This window comes from Erpetoichthys calabaricus, chromosome 5 (genome assembly GCF_900747795.2).
Source record: "Erpetoichthys calabaricus chromosome 5, fErpCal1.3, whole genome shotgun sequence".
NCBI classification, from domain to species: domain Eukaryota; kingdom Metazoa; phylum Chordata; class Cladistia; order Polypteriformes; family Polypteridae; genus Erpetoichthys; species Erpetoichthys calabaricus.
This window is the reverse complement of record NC_041398.2, coordinates 17,996,193-18,015,083: the sequence shown is the minus strand read 5'-3', so window position 1 is coordinate 18,015,083 and position 18,891 is coordinate 17,996,193. Positions and strand designations below refer to the sequence as shown.

General features: G+C 43.2%; 1 protein-coding gene across 1 annotated transcript in view; it reads right to left on the bottom strand.

The window, feature by feature from the left end:
* Positions 1-1,444: 1,444 nt before the first annotated feature.
* Positions 1,445-18,891, bottom strand: part of LOC114641778 (galactose-3-O-sulfotransferase 2-like) — a 76,675-nt gene continuing 59,228 nt past the window's right edge. The window contains exons 6-7 of the mRNA XM_051927757.1: positions 10,856-11,174; positions 1,445-2,271 (exon numbers count right to left, since the gene is read on the bottom strand). Of these exons, the coding sequence (XP_051783717.1) occupies positions 1,486-2,271; positions 10,856-11,174 (1,105 nt within the window). The 3' untranslated portion in view covers positions 1,445-1,485. The remainder of the gene's footprint in view (positions 2,272-10,855; positions 11,175-18,891) is intronic.

Below are 18,891 nucleotides of genomic sequence, written 5' to 3'. Positions count from 1 at the left end.
CCATTAAATCAGGTGCTACACGGTCCTTAGGAAGACTGGGTCTGTTTCCTATAAGTTAGCCTTTCCCAGTCATTCATGTGTCAAAGTTAAAACCTGTGTTTTCCAATGCTTACAATAGAAATATCTCCCTGCTTGCTCCTGCACAAGCAGATGGTGACAGAGCATACTGAGGGTTCAATGTATTTGGATTCTAGATGCCAGGGTTCTAGAGTCCACCCTGTGTTTCCTTTACTGATCTGAATGCTACCCAGCTGTTAAGGGCTTTCTGTTGTGGAGAAATGTTCAATAAAAAATGAGCAGAGTCTACAGAAAGGCAGTCAGAATGTACAGCAGACTTTATTGCACTGCAAAGGAAACCATTGCGGAGCACGTAAAGCCATCTCATTTCATGAGCGCTTGGTGAGCCCCAAATTTATTACAATTCTTATCACAAAATATCCCCCCTTCACACGAGAGGGGCGGAGTGGTGGCTCTGAGGCTAAGGATCTGCGCTGGTATCCAGAAGGTTGCCAGTTCAAATCACTGCCCGTCACTGCCAAAAGAGATCCTACTCTGCTGGGCCCTTGAGCAAGGCCCTCAACCTTCAATTGCTCCAGAGGCGCTGTGCAATGGCTGACTCTGCGCTCTGACCCCAAGGGGTATGTGAAAACTAACAAATTTCTAATATGAGAAATTGTATAAGGCAAAATAAAGAACAGTATCCCAACATTTATTGTGCAGGGTTTCTCATGATGATGATGACCTCGCTCAGCACCTCTTCTTCTAACAATCACCTGGTGGTACAGACCTTCTCATAACAATACCCTTGCCCCCGTGGACATTGCCATAATAATCTTCTCCCCAGTAGACTTTCTCATAGCAGATTTCCTTCCCAGTCCATCTTCTTATAACAACCACTTTGGCTTGAAGGACATATTTGCCACCAGGAGGTGAGTATCACCTGATTAACCCCTCTTCGTTCTCATGTCCTAATCCTGAGCTGTTAAAGATTGATGGCCTTTTGGTTAATCAATTCTTACAATTATGTGGGCAACAAGAGGACCCACATATGAAAACTTTACTGCCTAATTAATAATGCAATTAATGGTTACTTGCTGCACTAGCATCCCTGTAAGGCTAAAATAATAGGCAACTGTGGCAGAAAGTGTCAGTATGCGGCTTCACTGATAAGGGCCAAGCTGTGGACAGCCTTGACATGGTGCTTCATCCATGAAAGAAGGATAAAAGACAGGCCTTTAACAATTGATTGTGCATTTATTGTTTATTCTAATAGAGCACACAAAACTAGCACATATATAAAGTGCAAATGAATAGGTTGTCTGCTCAGGACACATCACTACTGATGAGGAGTGAGGACTCCAAAGTCTCTAATGATCTTCTAGTTGGAGTTATCCTGTTGCTCAATGACACGGCCACTTTTGTTGCCTCTTGGACTTTAACTCGAACCCTTCTGATCCCTTTAGCTGCAGTTTGCTGTGGCAAAGTTTATGTCTTCGGAAACTGTTTCTTGCGCATCAAGTCTGTATACTCATATTCTTCCCTGATCATTCGTGAGCAGAGTTCTTTGTCTGAAATGCTCAGGTTTGAGTTCAAAGTGTGTTTCATCATTGTGACATGGCCAGTTTGGCATCGTTCAACACCTTGACCAAGACTCGGCTTTACCTCTGGTGGTTTCCCTTCTTTCAACAGACAGAGATTCTGAAGTTCTTCACGGCGGGCCTGAAGGATGGCCACTTCCTTATCCATTCTACGTTTTCCAAACCTCTCCACCTTCTCCCAGAAAGTTTTATTGAAACTTTGGTATAAATACCAGTCTAGAGCATTCCACTTCTTTAATTGCTCCTCCTGTGCTGGGGACAGGCACTTTGGTTTCGCATTAGTGCGAGCATTGTGCCTAAAGGTGACAACATCATCCAGTGACCAACAGAGGGCATCCCGAAGGAGGACCATTGATTGATCAAAGTAGTCGGCTAATAGGATGAAATGGAAAGTCTGCTGGATTTCTGCCACCACGGACTGGGCAGACTGCAGTGAGAATTCAGCATTGTGGTCAAAGCCTAAGTCAAACCAAAGCATATTTCGAGCCAAGTGGTTAAAGCGCAGGTATGGTATGTAGTACTTCCAGGGATTAGCAATAAAGTCTTCAAAAGTGGGAGAGTGTTTAAAGGCTGGTGCCAAAGAGTGAAAGTAGTTGAATGAGGACTCGGCCAAACTGACTGGGTGACGCAGAATAGAAATGTAGAAGGTGTCTGCCGGCATCACTCTCTGGACCTGTAAAGGATAAGGAATATGTGGAGATCACAAAGGTGAATGGGAGGTGAAACTGCTCTGGAATTAACTAATCCTGCCTTAGGAGCAATTTAACATGTAGTATGCTATGCCTGAGAGACAAATTCAGGGCGTGCTGACTTGTAATTACTTTCTGAGTCAAGGGTTAGCATTGTCTTACAGCACCTATCCTCTCCTTCCCTCTGCAGATCTGGAAATCAACATCTTGAGGCCAAATGCCATCACGTTCAGGGGCTCCTGGGCCTGCTACTTCTGCCTCATCACCTTCACAACTGGCACAACCGCTGTCTATCACCAGTCACATCTGGAAAAGACTTCCTTTTGTTTGTTTGCTTTGTAATTTTGGCAACAATTATACGGGGATCACCCATCCCTTCATAATCTCTTTTGTCTTATTATATCTATATATATATATATATCTACTGTATATCTATATCTATATATATCTATATACAGTCATATGAAAAAGTTTGGGAACCCCTCTCAGCCTGCATAATAATTGACTCTCCTTTCAACAAAAAAGATAACAGTGGTATGTCTTTCATTTCCTAGGAACATCTGAGTACTGGGTGCTTTCTGAACAAAGATTTTTGGTGAAGCAGTATTTAGTTGTATGAAATGAAATCAAATGTGAAAAACTGGCTGTGCACAAATGTGGGTCCCCTTGTCATTGTGCTGATTTGAATGCCTGTCACTGCTCAATGCTGATTACTTGCAACACCAAATTGGTTGGATGAGCTCGTTACGCTTTGAACTTTATAGTCAGGTGTGTCCAATCAGGAGATATAAAGGTATTTAAGGTGGTCAATTACAAGTTGTGCTTCCCTTTGACTCTCCTCTGAAGAGTGACAGACAGCATGGGATCCTCAAAGCAAACCTCAAAAGATCTGAAAACAAAGATTGTTCAGTATCCTGGTGTAGGGGAAGGCTACAAAAAACTATCTCAGAGGTTTAAACTGTCAGTTTCAACTGTAAGGAATGGAATCGGGAAATAGAAGGCCACAGGCACAGTTGCTGTTAAACCCAGCAGGTCTGGCAGGCCAAGAAAAACGCAGGAGCGGCATATGAGCAGGATTGTGAGAATGGTGACAGACAACCCACAGATCACCTCCAAAGACCTGCAGGAACATCTGGCTGCAGATGGTGTATCTGTACATCGTTTTACAATTTGGCGCAATTTGCACAAAGAACATCTGTACGGCAGGGTGATGAGAAAGAAGCCCTTTCTGCACTCACGCCACAAACAGAGTCGCTTGTTGTATGCAAATGCTCATTTAGATAAGCCAGATTCATTTGGAAACAAAGTGATTTGGACTGATGAGACAAAAATGGAGCTTTTTGGTCATAACAAAAAGTGTTTTACATGGTGGAAGAAGAACACCGCATTCCAAGAAAAACACCTGCTACCTCCTGTCAAATTTGGTGAAGGTTCCATCGTGCTGTGGGGCTGTGTGGCGAGTTCACGGACTGGGGCCCTTGTTAAAGTCGAGGGTCGGATGAACTCAACCCAATATCAACAAATTCTTCAGGATAATGTTCAAGCATCACTCACAAAGTTGAAGGTACGCAGGGGTTGGATATTCCAATAAGACAATGACCCAAAACACAGTTCAAAATCTACAAAGACATTCATGCGGAGGGAGAAGTACAATGTTCTAGAATGGCCATCACAGTCCCCGGACTTGAATATCATCGGAAATCTATGGGATGATTTGAAGTTGGCTGTCCATGCTCAGCAGCCATCAAATTGAACTGAACTGGAGAGATTTTGTATGAAGAATGGTCAGAAGTACCTCCATCCAGAATCCAGACACTCATCAAAGGCTGCAGGAGGACAGCGTCTATATTTGCTAAAGGAGGCTAAATTAAGTATTGATGTCATATCTCTGTTGGGGTGCCCACATTTATGCACCTGTCTAATTTTGTTATGATGCGTATTGCATATTTTCTGCGTAAGAGTTAAATTTGAACCCTGCTCTATGTGTGCACCTGGCATGTGTCTGAGTCTTATATCCTTCTGAGCTTAAGCTTAAAAGCTGACGCTGTTATTTTATTATTCACTATGAAAAAATGTATTTCTTGTCCTTTATATAACCCCTTTAATACAAGTGCTATATTTATGGCATAACCATTCTTTTACAATACTGTTTCCTGTTTTGTACCAAGCTGCATCATAATATATATATTTATATAGGCCATTGTTCTTTTTCCTTCTTCTTGAGGTTCACACAGCTCCTCAAGATAAAAATGTAAAATTTTTTTTTAAAAAATGTCACGTACGTACATTCTAAACAAACAGGACTGTCAATCAAGTTGTGCACGTCCTGTTAGCGACTAGGTGTAACCAATCATGTCAAAAGTTTTCTGAATTTGTAATGAATTCCTTTTAAAGAATAGTGACCTAATCACTGAATTGTATAAATAGAGCCTCAGGACATTTTTTCCTTTGTAGCAATATGACTAACATGTGGCTACCATGTAATACAGTTGTTACCTCTTTGAAGATTTAGATAAAGAAAAATGATTGACCTGCGGTGGGTTGGCACCCTGCCCAGGATTGTTTCCTGCCTTGTGCCCTGTGTTGGCTGGGATTGGCTCCAGCAGACCCCCGTGACCCTGTGTTTGGATTCAGCGGGTTGGAAAATGGATGGATGGAAAACGAATTGACGCTTTCTCCTGCCTGTGTTTTATTGCTTAAATCAGGGCATTCCAGTTGGGGGGTGTCTGTATGTATCTGTTAATCCAATAAATTTAATGTCACTGCTGAAATTCTACTGTTTCCATAAGGCATGTCATATATTAAAGGGAAGTTGCTACTTTGAAAGCTCAGCCAATGAGAAATAAAAATCCAAAGAATTAAGAGGGGTTCCCAAACTTTTTCATATGACTGTCTATCTATCTATTTATCTATTGTGAAGGACAGCCCGGCAGGGACGCCCCTGCAGCATCTGTTCCGGGGGAGCAGCCATGTACACTTCAATACCTCCCCCGGGACGCTTGGTGGCAGCCTCCCTAGCGGACGATGATACCCCAACCTGGCGCATGGCTCCATGGGAGATGGAGTCCTCCACAGCCTGGTTGGGGGCTCGGATGGCCGCTAGGGGGAGCTGCATGGAGTCTGCAGCCCGGCTGGTCGACTCTTCAGCCCCACCCAGAAATGCAATTAGGACCAAGTGATCAAGCACCTGGAACGCTTCCGGGTGGGGTATAAAAAGGGCCAGCCACCACCACTCGAGAGAGCCAGGGTCGGGAGGAGGAGGACTATGCTTGCGGAGGAGTGCTGGGAGAGGAGAAAAGAGTGCTGTTACTGTTGTGTGGAAAAGAGTGCTTTTGGGACTGTGTATTGCTTGTGGGTCATGGGGAAGACATGTGCCCATGGATGAAGAAGAAAAATAAAAAGTCCTTGTTTTATACGTGCCTCTGTGTTCTTCTGTGCCGGGTCAGGCGCATATATAGTGCCTTTTCTACACTATCTATATTGAGGAAGCCAGCCCTGACACAGACAGACGGATGGTTCAAGCACCAACACACGTTTATTCATATTTACAGTGCACATCGATGTGTATAGATACTGCCAAAACCGCTCTGAGATGAATGACACCACAAAGACCCCAATGATTCTCTAAACACATTACATACAGAGATGCAACTGTAGAAATTAATTAGTAAGCCTTGAATTGATAACAGCAATTTTCACTTTATTTTCTCAGTTTTTTGTTCGGTTTTATTTCTCCCTACCTGTTTTTTTCCCCTCAGTTATTTTATTTGGTTTTCTAATGGATCAGTAGAACTGGGACACTGCAACCCATTAAAGGCTGCCTTAATAGGAAGAACCCCTGTGTGTGTGGAGACTTGTCAGTGGTGGATTTCATTGCTCTTCCCTACACCTTTGTAGCGAGTTGTCCCCAGATGTGCTTTCTTGTTTGAGAATGATGTCTGTCCCTGCAGGACTAACAGACACACAATGCAGGGAACTGGCAGCACACCATAAGAATCAGATCTGTGCTATGGAATAGATTTTATAACCCGGTAAAGGAGCCTCTAACCTTATTTAAAGAAATGCGGTAAGCGTTATACAGGTATTTTACACACATAGACACTTGAGTTTTCTGTTCAGCATACAAAGCCCACCCTAGCCCCTTCCTAGCAGCAGCCCTTTCCTGTTTCTTATCTCCTACAGATGAAAGTGGCCATGTGTGCCCTCTAAGTGCAGTTTGTCATGCTGGCTTAAATGTACCATCATATGTTGTGATCTTTATGTTCATTATATTAAATTATCTATATTACTAAACGACAGTTTAACTTATGCACGGGAGTCAAACCCAGTGGCTTCCCAGAGTCAGTAGGTGGCGCCCAAACAACACAACCTGTAAACTAAACCTGCTCTAATCCACTGTGCCAGCAGTCCGTGTCAGCAGAGGCAAAGGAGTCACAGCTCCAAATGGAAAGAGCTCAACGATCTGTAATACGAAACCGAGCCCGTACTTCCCAGAGTCAGTACGTGGCGCCCAAATACCACAACCTGTAAACTACACTTGCTTTAATCCACTGTGCCAGCAGTCAGTGTGGCATATGTGAATCACATAACGGTAATTCAGTATTAAATGTAAGTTGGATTATGCTTCCTAACAGTAAACGATGTCTACCTAACGACACAGCCACAGAACAACACAGACGAGACCGCATGGATAACAACAATACACGGGGGCTCCTAACAACGCGCTTCAGACACACCAGAAGCAAAGACGTCACGGCCCCACAGAGGCATAGGGGTCACGGCTCCAAATGGAAGGAGCGCAACGATTAGTAATACAAACACGAGCCCGTATGGCTACGACCTGTAAACGAGGGACGCACCCACCCTCCATGATATTACATCCCTCCAAATATCGGAGGGAGCAGTAAGTGATTGCCATTGCTGGATTTGCAATTCTTTCGAGAATTGCGGGCTTGCTGGTATATTATACAGTGATCCCTCGCTATATCGCGCTTCGGCTTTCGCGGCTTCACTCCATCGCGGATTTTATATGTAAGCATATTTAAATATATATCGCGGATTTTTTGCTGGTTCGCGGATTTCTGCGGACAATGGGTCTTTTAATTTCTGGTACATGCTTCCTCAGTTGGTTTGCCCAGTTGATTTCATACAAGGGACGCTATTGGCAGATGGCTGAGAAGCTACCCAGCTTACTTCTCTCTCTCTCTCTTGCGCTGACTTTTTCTGATCCTGACGTAGGGGGTGTGAGCAAGGGGGCTGTTCGCACACCTAGATGATACGGACGCTCGTCTAAAAATGCTGAAAGATTATCTTCACGCTGGCTACCTTCTGTGCAGCTGCTTCCTGAAACGACATGCTGAACAGTGCTTCGCATACTTAAAAGCTCGAAGGGCACGTATTGATTTTTTTCTCTCTCTCTCTGCTCCTGACGGAGGGGGTGTGAGCTGCCGCCTTCAACAGCTTTGTGCCGCGGTGCTTCGCATACTTAAAAGCAAACAGCCCTATTGATTCGTTTGCTTTCCTCTGTCTTTCTGACAGTCTGTGCTCCTGACGCGCACTCCTTTGAAGAGGAAGATATGTTTGCATTCTTTTAATTGTGAGACTGAACTGTCATCTCTGTCTTGTCATGGAGCACAGTTTAAACTTTTGAAAAAGAGACAAATGTTTGTTTGCAGTGTTTGAATAACGTTCCTGTCTCTCTACAACCTCCTGTGTTTCTGCGCAAATCTGTGACCCAAGCATGACAATATAAAAATAACCATATAAACATATGGCTTCTACTTTGCGGATTTTCTTATTTCGCGGGTGGCTCTGGAACGCAACCCCCGCGATGGAGGAGGGATTACTGTAATATGTTCATATTTAAATGTTGTTTGTGTGTGTGTTGTGTTTTTTTGTTATATTTTGTTTATTCATTATTCATTACATATGTATTTTCTCCTGTATATGGATTTTCGGAGGACAAGGCCACCATGATTTTCACATGGAGGACTGCCCTCTGCCAATAAACTCATGGGGTTAAGAGGGCCAGATTGGTATTAGGAGTTGTCAGAGAACCTTTATTTTTTTTTTCATTTTCTGTTTTTTTCGGTTTGTTGCAGATTGACATTTTGTTGTGATTTTGCAAAATGTCGCCTTGCCTCCAAAAATCTGGCCCCAGGTTAAGAAGAGGCCTCGTTTTCAAAATGGCTAATTTCACCCAAATTAAAAGATAGGGTTGAGCATACACGGGCAGAAAAACAGGGGAAAGCTCAGTAGCAAAAGAATTCTTAGTCATCTTCATGGGAAAAAAAAAATAAGCCAAAATAAATAAACAGGGAGAAAGAGAGAGAGAGAGAAATAAAAAGAAATAAATGAAACACGAAAAAAAAATAAAAAATGGGTTTGTCAAAAGGCAAAATACAGGCAGTCTCCGGGTTACGTATGAGATAGGGACTGTAGGTTTGTACTGAAGGTGAATTTGTATGTAAGTCAGAACAGGTACATTACTTTAATAAATGTTATTGTTGACTGACTGTAACCAAGTGCTCTGCCAATGAATGATGGAGTTTCACTTCTTTCTGACCTTTTTATTATTTCTACTTTATTTTCAATGGTGATGGTTTTTCTCTTCTTTACTGTAGCACCAGCACTTGTATTAGATTTGTGTTTCAGATGAGCTCTTCTGTACATCACTGTACACGCTGTCACAGCAGATAAGGCACCAGTCGTCAACACGTCTGATGTACAGGGTGGTCCAGATCTAATTCTGCAATTTTCATTACGCTATAACTTATTCAGTTTATTACATAGAAAATCACCCGAAAAATCCCGGACCATCGAGTAGTGTGCGAACTGACGACACGAAGAATCGTCTTCGCGCCGAACTGGAATCGTCCCCACATAAATCAAAGTCATCCAGACGATCTGGATCTGCAGAATTAGATCTGGACCACCCTGTACTGACAAGAGACAACTTCCAGCTATGTGCATAACAGTACAAGCAGGCTTGCTATTGAGAATGAATGGGGGCAGCGAGGGGCGCTTCATCACCAGCCCACATCACAGTCACCTCCACTACAGTATGCTGCCTGCAGTATCCCACCGCACCACCACCCCCATTCAACACGCAGCCATCCGAGGCACACTACAACGCTACCCCCCTGCCTCCCCGTTCACCCTCAATGGCCTCCGTTCAGCCACAACAGGGTCACCACTTGCAGCGGGGGGGCGGGCAGTGAAACCGCTTGCCGCCCGACGGACTCTACACTGCGCGAGCACCGAAACCGACTCCCTCCAGCCTCCGTCCAGCCACCACTTGCAGTGTCCCCGGGCCGAAGATGACGGAGCGGCAGTTACTGAGGCGCATGCGTCGCAGCTGTGGCCCCGTTCATATGTTGTAGGTCGGGTGTCCGTAACCTGGGGACTACCTGTATGTCTAAGACATGCAATTTGTGATCTGATTTCAAAAAACGCAACAAAGGAGGAAACAAACAAAAAATAAAAAGGGTAATCACAAAAGAATTTACAATAGCAAGAAATCTCCAACTGTTCTAGGTGCCAGCACGGGGCAGGAAACATAACCAAACACACTAAGGCAAAAATGAACAGAATACAGTCAGTCAGTCAGTCAGTCATTTCCCAACCCGCTATATCCTAACACAGGGTCACTGGGGAATGCTGGAGCCAATCCCAGCCAGCATAGGGGACAAGGCAGGAACAAATCCCGTGCAGGGCGCCAGCCCACCGCAGTGCACACACACACACACACACACACCAAGCACACACTAGGGACAATTTAGGATTGCCAATGCACTAAAACCGCATGTCTTTGGACTGTGGGAGGAAACCCACATGGACACGGGGATAACATGCAAACTCCACGCCGGGAGGACCCGGGAAGCGAACCCAGGTCTCCTTAACAAAACACCACATGCACAATAATGAGATTTAAAGATCAGAACGCATGACACTACATTTAAGCAAGTGTTGAGACTAAACGCTAAAACGTGACATTCTGTATGAAGGAACCCAAATATCGACTCTGATGTCGTTGATGCGTCCTTGACAAAGATCATAATTTTCAAACTGGTCGTCATACTGAAAGAACACCGAAACACACACACTACAGGGGTCAACAGAATGTCTGCATTTGATATAAATAAATAAATAGCAACGCAGTCATTTTCTTTTTTTAGTTATTGGAGAACTATACTTGAGAATTAAATGACGAGCAGATGGAAGTCCAATTACTGCACGAAAACCTTAAATGTGCCTTTAAATGCACAAATAAAACTATGATGAATGCGCCTACTGTATATTAACGGGTGTCTCTACAAATGTACAGGGGTGAGCGGGCCCTGGAGTGCTTAAACCTAACGGACTTCTGAGATCATCTGATGCCAACATTCTCGGTCTCCAAAGGGCCCACTGTGCACCTTCAGTCGAATGCTCATTCTGTTATTTGGCATCTAACGCAGATGACAGGATTTCCAGCACTTTGCTGCAACCCATCCCCACATGTATGCACACACACACACACACACGCACACGCACACACACACACAAGCACGTCCTCACATGTCATACCTCCGGTTGGTTGAACCTCATATGGCTGCACATCATATTGTAGTGTTGTCCACTCTGCCCCAAGAAGCCCTTTACGCTGCGTGAGTTGAAAAAGTTGGGATAGTCAAAATGGTAACCCTTTGGTAGGGCAAAAGTCAGGTTGTGTTTTTCCCCAAAGCGGTAGAGCAGGTTCATGATGGTGCAGCTGGCCGTTTTGTGGGTCTTCAGGAACATCACATTTGTTTTGAGTGTACAGAGCCGAGGAGAATGCCCTGAAACTAATTTCCTCCTCTGTAGAGAATGAACTTCTGAGTCTTCCTGGTGTTGACTAACGTTTGAGCTGAAAATAAAGGCAAACAATTTAAATAATTATTACAAGGGGACCAGGAGTGTAGGAGTGGAATGAGGAGACATCATCTAAGAACAGAAACTGACAGGGGAAGACACCCAACTCTCATGCCAGCCCACCAGTTGTTATCAACTGAAATGACACACAGGATTCTTTCAGATCTAACAAAGCCTCAGCTACCAAAAGTGCTTTTATATTATGGTCTGGAACATCAGTGACATCACATCAAGGCACATGTAGACCTTTAATGACGTAAATACTTACCTATCAGGGTAAAACTACAAATTTAGGAAGGCATCACTATGTGGAAATCCTGGGTTGTCCAAGTTTATGGATATTGTAGTGCAGCGTTGCTCAACCTTTAAGTGTTTGCGACCCAAGTTTTCATAACAGTATTAGTCGCGCCCCCCTAACATTTTTTTGAAACCCTAATAAAATGTATTCCTATATTTTTTGCTGCCGATACACCGCTACAAGTTTAAAATTTCCCTACAAATAGCGAAATTACGCCACATATGGCAACATTCGTGCCCCCTTTTTTGTTACTTACTGTTGTAATGAGCTAGGGAAACCATCTTTTGATTTTCAAGAAATGGGATTTGGGGGTACATAATCAACACTTTCAAACATTAGAAAAACTTTTGATGAGAACAAGCCATTCTGCTCTAAAAAGCTCATCACTCCTATTCAGTTAATTCCTCCAAAATAACATCAAGTCAGGTAGTGAAGGTGACTAAAGTGTGACTGTCCACCTGTTCACTTAGTCCATGTGTCTCTGGTCCTCTGTGTGAAGACAAACATCCTAATGTTTGTGTGAAATGTACCCTTATGAAGTCCCCGTATTCTTCATGAACTCATTTTAAAGTCACCATCTCGTTCCACTGGACTAATTCCCTTCATGATTTTAAACACTTCAGTCAGGTCTCCTCTCAATCTTCTTTTGCTTAAACTGTAAAGGCTCAGCTCTTTTAATCTTTCCTCATAACTCATCCCCTGGAGCCCTGAATCAGCCTAGTCGCTCTTCTCTGGACCTTTTCTAGTGCTGCTTTTGTAGCCTGGAGACCAAAAACTGCACCCAGGACTCCAGATGAGGCCTCACCAGTGTGTTATAAAGCTTGAGCAGAACCTCCTGGGACTTGTACTCCACAAATCAAGGCGCTATATAACCTGACATTCTGTTAGCCTTCTTAATGGCTTCTGAACTCTGTCTGGAAGTCGATAGCTTAGAGTCCACTATGACTCCTAACTCCTCCTCATAAGGTGGACTCTCAATTTTCAGACCTCCCATTGTGTATTGTAATACGAGCGCTGTATACCGCCCGACCCGGCACAGACTCAGACAGAGGCACGTACTTAATTAAAACAGCTTTTATTCTTCTTCAGCCGTGGGGCACGCCTTCCCCGTGTCCCATGGGCCCAACACCGTCCCAAAAGCACTTCAATATATCACAACAAACACTCTCTCTATCTTCTCCCTTTACCACCACTCCTTCTCAGGCTTAGTCCTCCTCTTCCCGACTCTGGCTCTCCCGAGTGGTGGTGGCTGGCCTTTTTATACCCCACCCGGACGTAGTCCAGGTGCTTGGTCACCTGGGCCTAATTGCATTTCCGGGTGGGGCTGAAGAATTGAGCAGCCGGGCTGGAAAGTCCATGCAGCTTCCCCTGGAGGCCATCCAAGCCCCCAACCAGGCTGTGGAGGACTCCATGTCCCATGGAGCCATGTGCCAGGCTGGGGAATCATCATCTGCCAGGGAGGCTGCCAGAAAGCGTCCCGGGGGAGGTATTGAGCTGCCTGTGGTGGCTCCCCCGGAACAGATGCAGCAGAGGCGTCCCTGCTGGGCATGGAACCCGGCTGTCCTTTACAGTATTCAAACCTCACATTTCTCCTTCCTATGTGTAATTCTTTACATTTCCTGACATTAAATTTCATCAGTCACAAATCTGCCCAAGCCCGTCTGCTGTCCAAGTCCTTCTGTGATGATATAACGGATTCTAAATTATCTGCCAATCCACATATCTTGGTATCATCTACAAACTTAACCAGCTTGTTACTTATATTCCTATGTGAATAACTTATAGATATTAAAAATAGCAGTGGCCCCTGCACTGACCCCTGCTGGTCACCACTGTTACCTTCACTATGTTCTGACTCCTCGCACCATCATCCTCTGCTTCCTGTGACTGAGTGAATTCTGTCCCCATCTACCCACCACACCCTGAACTGCCACTTCTTTTAGTTTGATGCCCACCCTCTCATGTGGCACCTCATTAAATGCTTTCTGAAAGTCCAGATAAATAATCTCATCTGCTCCACTCTGTTCATATCCTTTAGTTGCCTCCTCATAGAATTCCAGCATGTTAGTAAAACACGACCTCCCTCTTCTGAGCCCATGCTGACTGGTCAGTAAACTCCTGTCCTTGCCGTGTGTTGCTCAATCTTATCCTTAATAATTCCTTCCACTAATTTTGCCTGTTATGTATGTTAAGCTCACTGGTAAACTTGGATCTGCCCGTTCACCCTTCTTATATAACGGGATAATATTTGCCATTTTCCAGTCCTTCGTAATTTCCCCAATACACAGGAACTTACTAAAAATATGCATCCATGTACAAAGTTTGAGTAACAATCATTTTTACGGATTTTATAAATATCTGGTGTTACAATATCTCAGGTGTGAAATAGACAACTTGTCCAGGAGAATGGTGTGTGGTTAATTAAGATCAGTGTTTCCCAATCTTTGGGGATCATGGGAAAAATTTAGAAAACTGGAGGACGAATAGGAGTTGTTAAGGGTGACACATGTTACAAAATAAAATAAAAAAAAATATATATTTTCTAAGAAAATAAGTAATTTCCAAGTGCTGATTAAACAGAGGAGCATCTTTCAGAAAGCAAAGGACAATTTGAAAGACCCCCACATCCTTTTTAAGAATGTTCAGTTTACTTCAGGGGTGGCCAACCTGTAGTACACGCGTCATGGGTGGCACATCGGGTATTCTGAGGTGGCGCATTGTGCTGTGAGAAAGAAAATGTATAGTGCATCCTTTTTACTTTTACTAAATATTTATAATTGTAAATGAGTTGTAGGCTACAATTATATCTTTAATGTTACTTACTCAAATATGTAATGTAAAAAAATCAATAAATAAAAAATAAAAATATAAATTAAAAAAATATGTAATGTAGTGTGCTTGGTATGTGTGACCTGCGGTGGGCTGGCACCCTGCCCGGGGTTTGTTTCCTCCCTTGCGCCCTGTGTTAGCTGGGATTGGCTCCAGCAGACCCCCGTGACCCTGTAGTTAGGATATGGCAGGTTGGATAATACAGTGATCCCTCGCTATATCGCGCTTCGCCTTTCGCGGCTTCACTCTATCACGGATTTTATATGTAAGCATATTTAAATATATATCGCGGATTTTTTGCTGGTTCGCGGCTTTCTGCGGACAATGGGTCTTTTAATTTCTGGTACATGCTTCCTCAGTTGGTTTGCCCAGTTGATTTCATACAAGGGACGCTATTGGCAGATGGCTGAGAAGCTACCCGGCTTACTTTTCTCTCTCTCTCTCTTGAGCCGACTTTTTCTGATCCTGGTGTAGGGGGATTGAGCAGGGGGGCTGTTCACACACCTAGACGATACGGACGCTCGTCTAAAAATGCTGAAAGATTATCTTCACGTTGGCTACCTTCTGTGCAGCTGCTTTGTGAAGTGACATGCTGAACGGTGCTTCGCATACTTAAAAGCACGAAGGGCACGTATTGATTTTTTTATCTGTCTGTCTCTCTCTCTCTCTCCCCCTGCTCCTGACAGAGGGGGTGTGAGCTGCCGCCTTCAACAGCTTTGTGCCGCGGTGCTTCGCATACTTAAAAGCAAACAGCCCTATTGATTTGTTTGCTCCTTTGAAGAGGAAGATATGTTTGCATTCTTTTAATTGTGAGACTGAACTGTCATCTCTGTCTTGCCATGGAGCACAGTTTAAACTTTTGAAAAAGAGACAAATGTTTGTTTGCAGCGTTTGAATAACGTTCCTGTCTCTCTACAACCTCCTGTGTTTCTGCGCAAATCTGTGACCCAAGCATGACAATATAAAAATAACCATATAAACATATGGTTTCTACTTCGTGGATTTCCTTATTTCGCGGGTGGCTCTGGAACGCAACCCCCGTGATGGAGGAGGGATTACTGTAGATGGATGGATGGAATATGTAATGTATAATGCCTAAGGAAAAGTTGTCCCAGATGGAGGATCGCAGGAATCATGGGAAAGAGGGGTCCTTTCATCGGATTGGCTGGCCCAGCACTGTTTCAGCCGTGGAATGGCCAAATGGGGGAGGCAGCTTGAAGGATGAGGTCTCCAGGACCCTACACAAATCCAAATCTTATTATGGGATATATCATCTACTATTAAATTCTGCTCTGTACTTCTAAAATTTATATTTTTTATTTCTTACTATATTGAGAAATTGTTCTATTCTGTGTACTGCATTGTATTGTATTGACCCCCTTCTTTTTGACACCCACTGCATGCACCACCTACCTGGAAAGGGGTCTCTTTTTGAATTGCCTTTCCCAAGGTTTCTTCCATTTTTTCCCTACAAGGGTTTTCTTGTCTTCTTAAAGAGTCAAGGCTGGGGGGCTGTCAAGAGGCAGGGCCTGTTAAAGCCCATTGCGGCACTTCCTGTGTGATTTTGGGCTATACAAAAATAAACTGTATTGTATTGTATTGTATTGTATTGTATTGTATTGTATTGTATAAATATAAATGGTTGGCTAAGTTCAAAAGAAACTGGAAATGTTCTGCTCTCTGGCGAGAAATTAAATTTTAAATATGCTTAAAAGTTAAATGATATTTTTTTAGAATTAAAAATTAAAATTCATTTTCTGATGAATTATAAATAAAACACATTTAATTCATAAAATCAATTATGAAAGTTAACTAAAATTGCAGTCTCTGCATTCTGTCCGTGGGTCCACATGGACCACTTTTTTCCTCAAAGAGCCAATTTTAACAAAATTGCACACAAATCTGTCACAACAGCATAATGATCTTTGTAAAGTTAAGATTTCAATACGTTTTTTGCTTATATATTAACATTTGTAGGTGTAAGGTCATAACAAAATCTACTCTCTCTCTCTATTATATATATATATATATATATATATAGCCTGATGAGCCCAGAATGAGGGCGAAACACGTGTCGCGTACTCTTTGCATTTATTTGACAGTAAACTATTTCAACCATTCTATGATCTGCTCCTCACAAACTGAGGGCACCGTGGCGGATGTTAGCAGATTGCTGGGCAACCACAAAGCGTTACCTGGTAGGTAACCACCCATACAATCAGATTGTGACACAGACTTTGAATGCTGTGAATATATATATATATATATATATATATATATATATATATATATATATATATATATATATATATATATATATAAAATCCTAAGCCTAAAAGTGCAATGGTGACGATTTTAATGTCACGTTTTATGTCACACTTTAAATTGGCTTCTTTTAAAACCTACATATATATGTTTGCTATCATTCTTTTCAGAATTTATCGAACTTTAATGTGAAGTTGTTAGATTTTCAGATTTTTATTCCGTATTTAAATTATAAACTAAACTATACTGAGAACTCGCGTCCTGCGAGACGAGACTTAACCAAGAGTGCCCAGAGATTTAACCATGCCCAGGGCAGGAAATAAAAGACAAAGCGTAGGACAGCTGCTCTACAGGCTTTTAAATGTTTGAAGTGCCGTGCGAGATGCAGAACACATGGCATGACAAAAGCAGCAGCTGATCGAGTAAAGAGGAGGTAAAAAAAAAAAAAGAAACTACAGTAATCCCTCCTCCATCGCGGGGGTTGCGTTCCAGAGCCACCCGCGAAATAAGAAAATCCGCGAAGTAGAAACCATATGTTTATATGGTTATTTTTATATATTTTAAGTCCTTATAAAATCTCCCACATGGTTTATAAATATTCCCCGTACAGTTATACAGCATAAACCCTTTATATTCTCTTAGTTATTAGGTAAGATTCGTTGAAATTATGTATGTAAACACAGTTTATATACTACTCACAAACATACGTATCGTATATCATTGAGGAGTGTTATTTAATACGTAATACAGTTTTAAACATATTGTAATTGAGTAGGTAATATAAAAATACATGAAAAATCTATAACATGTAAATGCTGTACATAAAACCAAAATGTTATTTTAAAGATACTGTAGAGCGTCTCTGATATCACATTTGTTACAGCCATTACGATAGACAGGCCACCGGCAATAAATACCAACAATGCAAGGAAAAAATTGTATAAAATGTGTGCACAGTTACAATAAACGTACATACATGTAGTAAGTACGTAGAAAAATAGTTCTGGGTACTCACCAACTTGTCAGATAACGATGACATTTACTGCACTGTCACAGCTGTTCTAAAGGAGCCTCTTCAGGCGACTGTGTAGCACCGCCGTTGTCTTCTTCTACTGAAGGCGTACTAGGCAGTGTTTTGCGTGTAAGGAATGTCGTGATGGGCAGTTGCTGGCGCTGCTTTTTCATTTGTGTAAAGAGGTTCCTATACACTTCCGTGGCGCCATCAAGAGCATTTTTAAATTGCAAAGAATGAATCATTTGCGGGTCCCATTCTTCAACTGATGTCTGGAGATCTTTTGGTATTTGTTGAATGGTCGCGAGACGCTGAAGAGCACCCAGGAGCTTAACCGCGTGCTCTGATTGGGTAGCTTCTCAGCCATCCGCCAATAGCGTCCCTTGTTTGAATTCAAATGCGTCCCTTGTTTGAATTCAAATGGGCAAATCAACTGAGGAAGCACACGTACTGTAGGCCGCAGACATCCGCAAAGCAGTGAAAAATCCGCAATATATATTCACATATGCTTACATTTAAAATCCGCGATGGAGTGAAGCCGCGAAAGACGAAGCGTGAAAAAGCGAGGGATAACTGTATTTATTTCCCATTGGATTACCATTTAAGAGGGGGTTTCGGAGGAGCGACCGCGTCTCCTTGGGGTGTGTTCAGCCCTCCTTCTTCACAACACGAGCGGCAGAGATGCAAAGTGGCTGGCGAGTAAACTGAGCAAGGACTGAACCCCCTAGTAATAACCTACCTACACCTGAACACCAGCAAAACCAAGGAGCTGGTGGTGGATTTTAGGAGGCCCGGCCCTTCCTGGACCCCGTGATCATCAGAGGTGACTGTGTGCAGAGGGTGCAGACCTATAAATACCTGGGAGTGCAGCTGGATGATAAACTGGACTGGACTGCCAATACTGATGCTCTGTGTAAGAGAGGACAGAGCCGACTACACTTCCTTAGAAGGCTGGCATCCTTCAACATCTGTAATAAGATGCTGCAGATGTTCTATCAGACGGTTGTGGCGAGCGCCCTCTTCTACGCGGTGGTGTGCTGGGGAGGCAGCATTAAGAAGAAGGACGCCTCACACCTGGACAAACTGGTGAGGAAGGCAGACTCTATTGTAAGCATGGAGCTGGACAGTTTGACATCTGTGGCGGAGCGACGGGCGCTGAGCAGACTCCTGTCAGTCATGGAGAATCCACTGCATCCACTGAACAGGATAATCTCCAGACAGAGGAGCAGCTTCAGCGACAGACTGCTGTCAATGTCCTGCTCCACTGAGACAGACTGAGGAGATCGTTCCTCCAGCAGACCCCCGTGA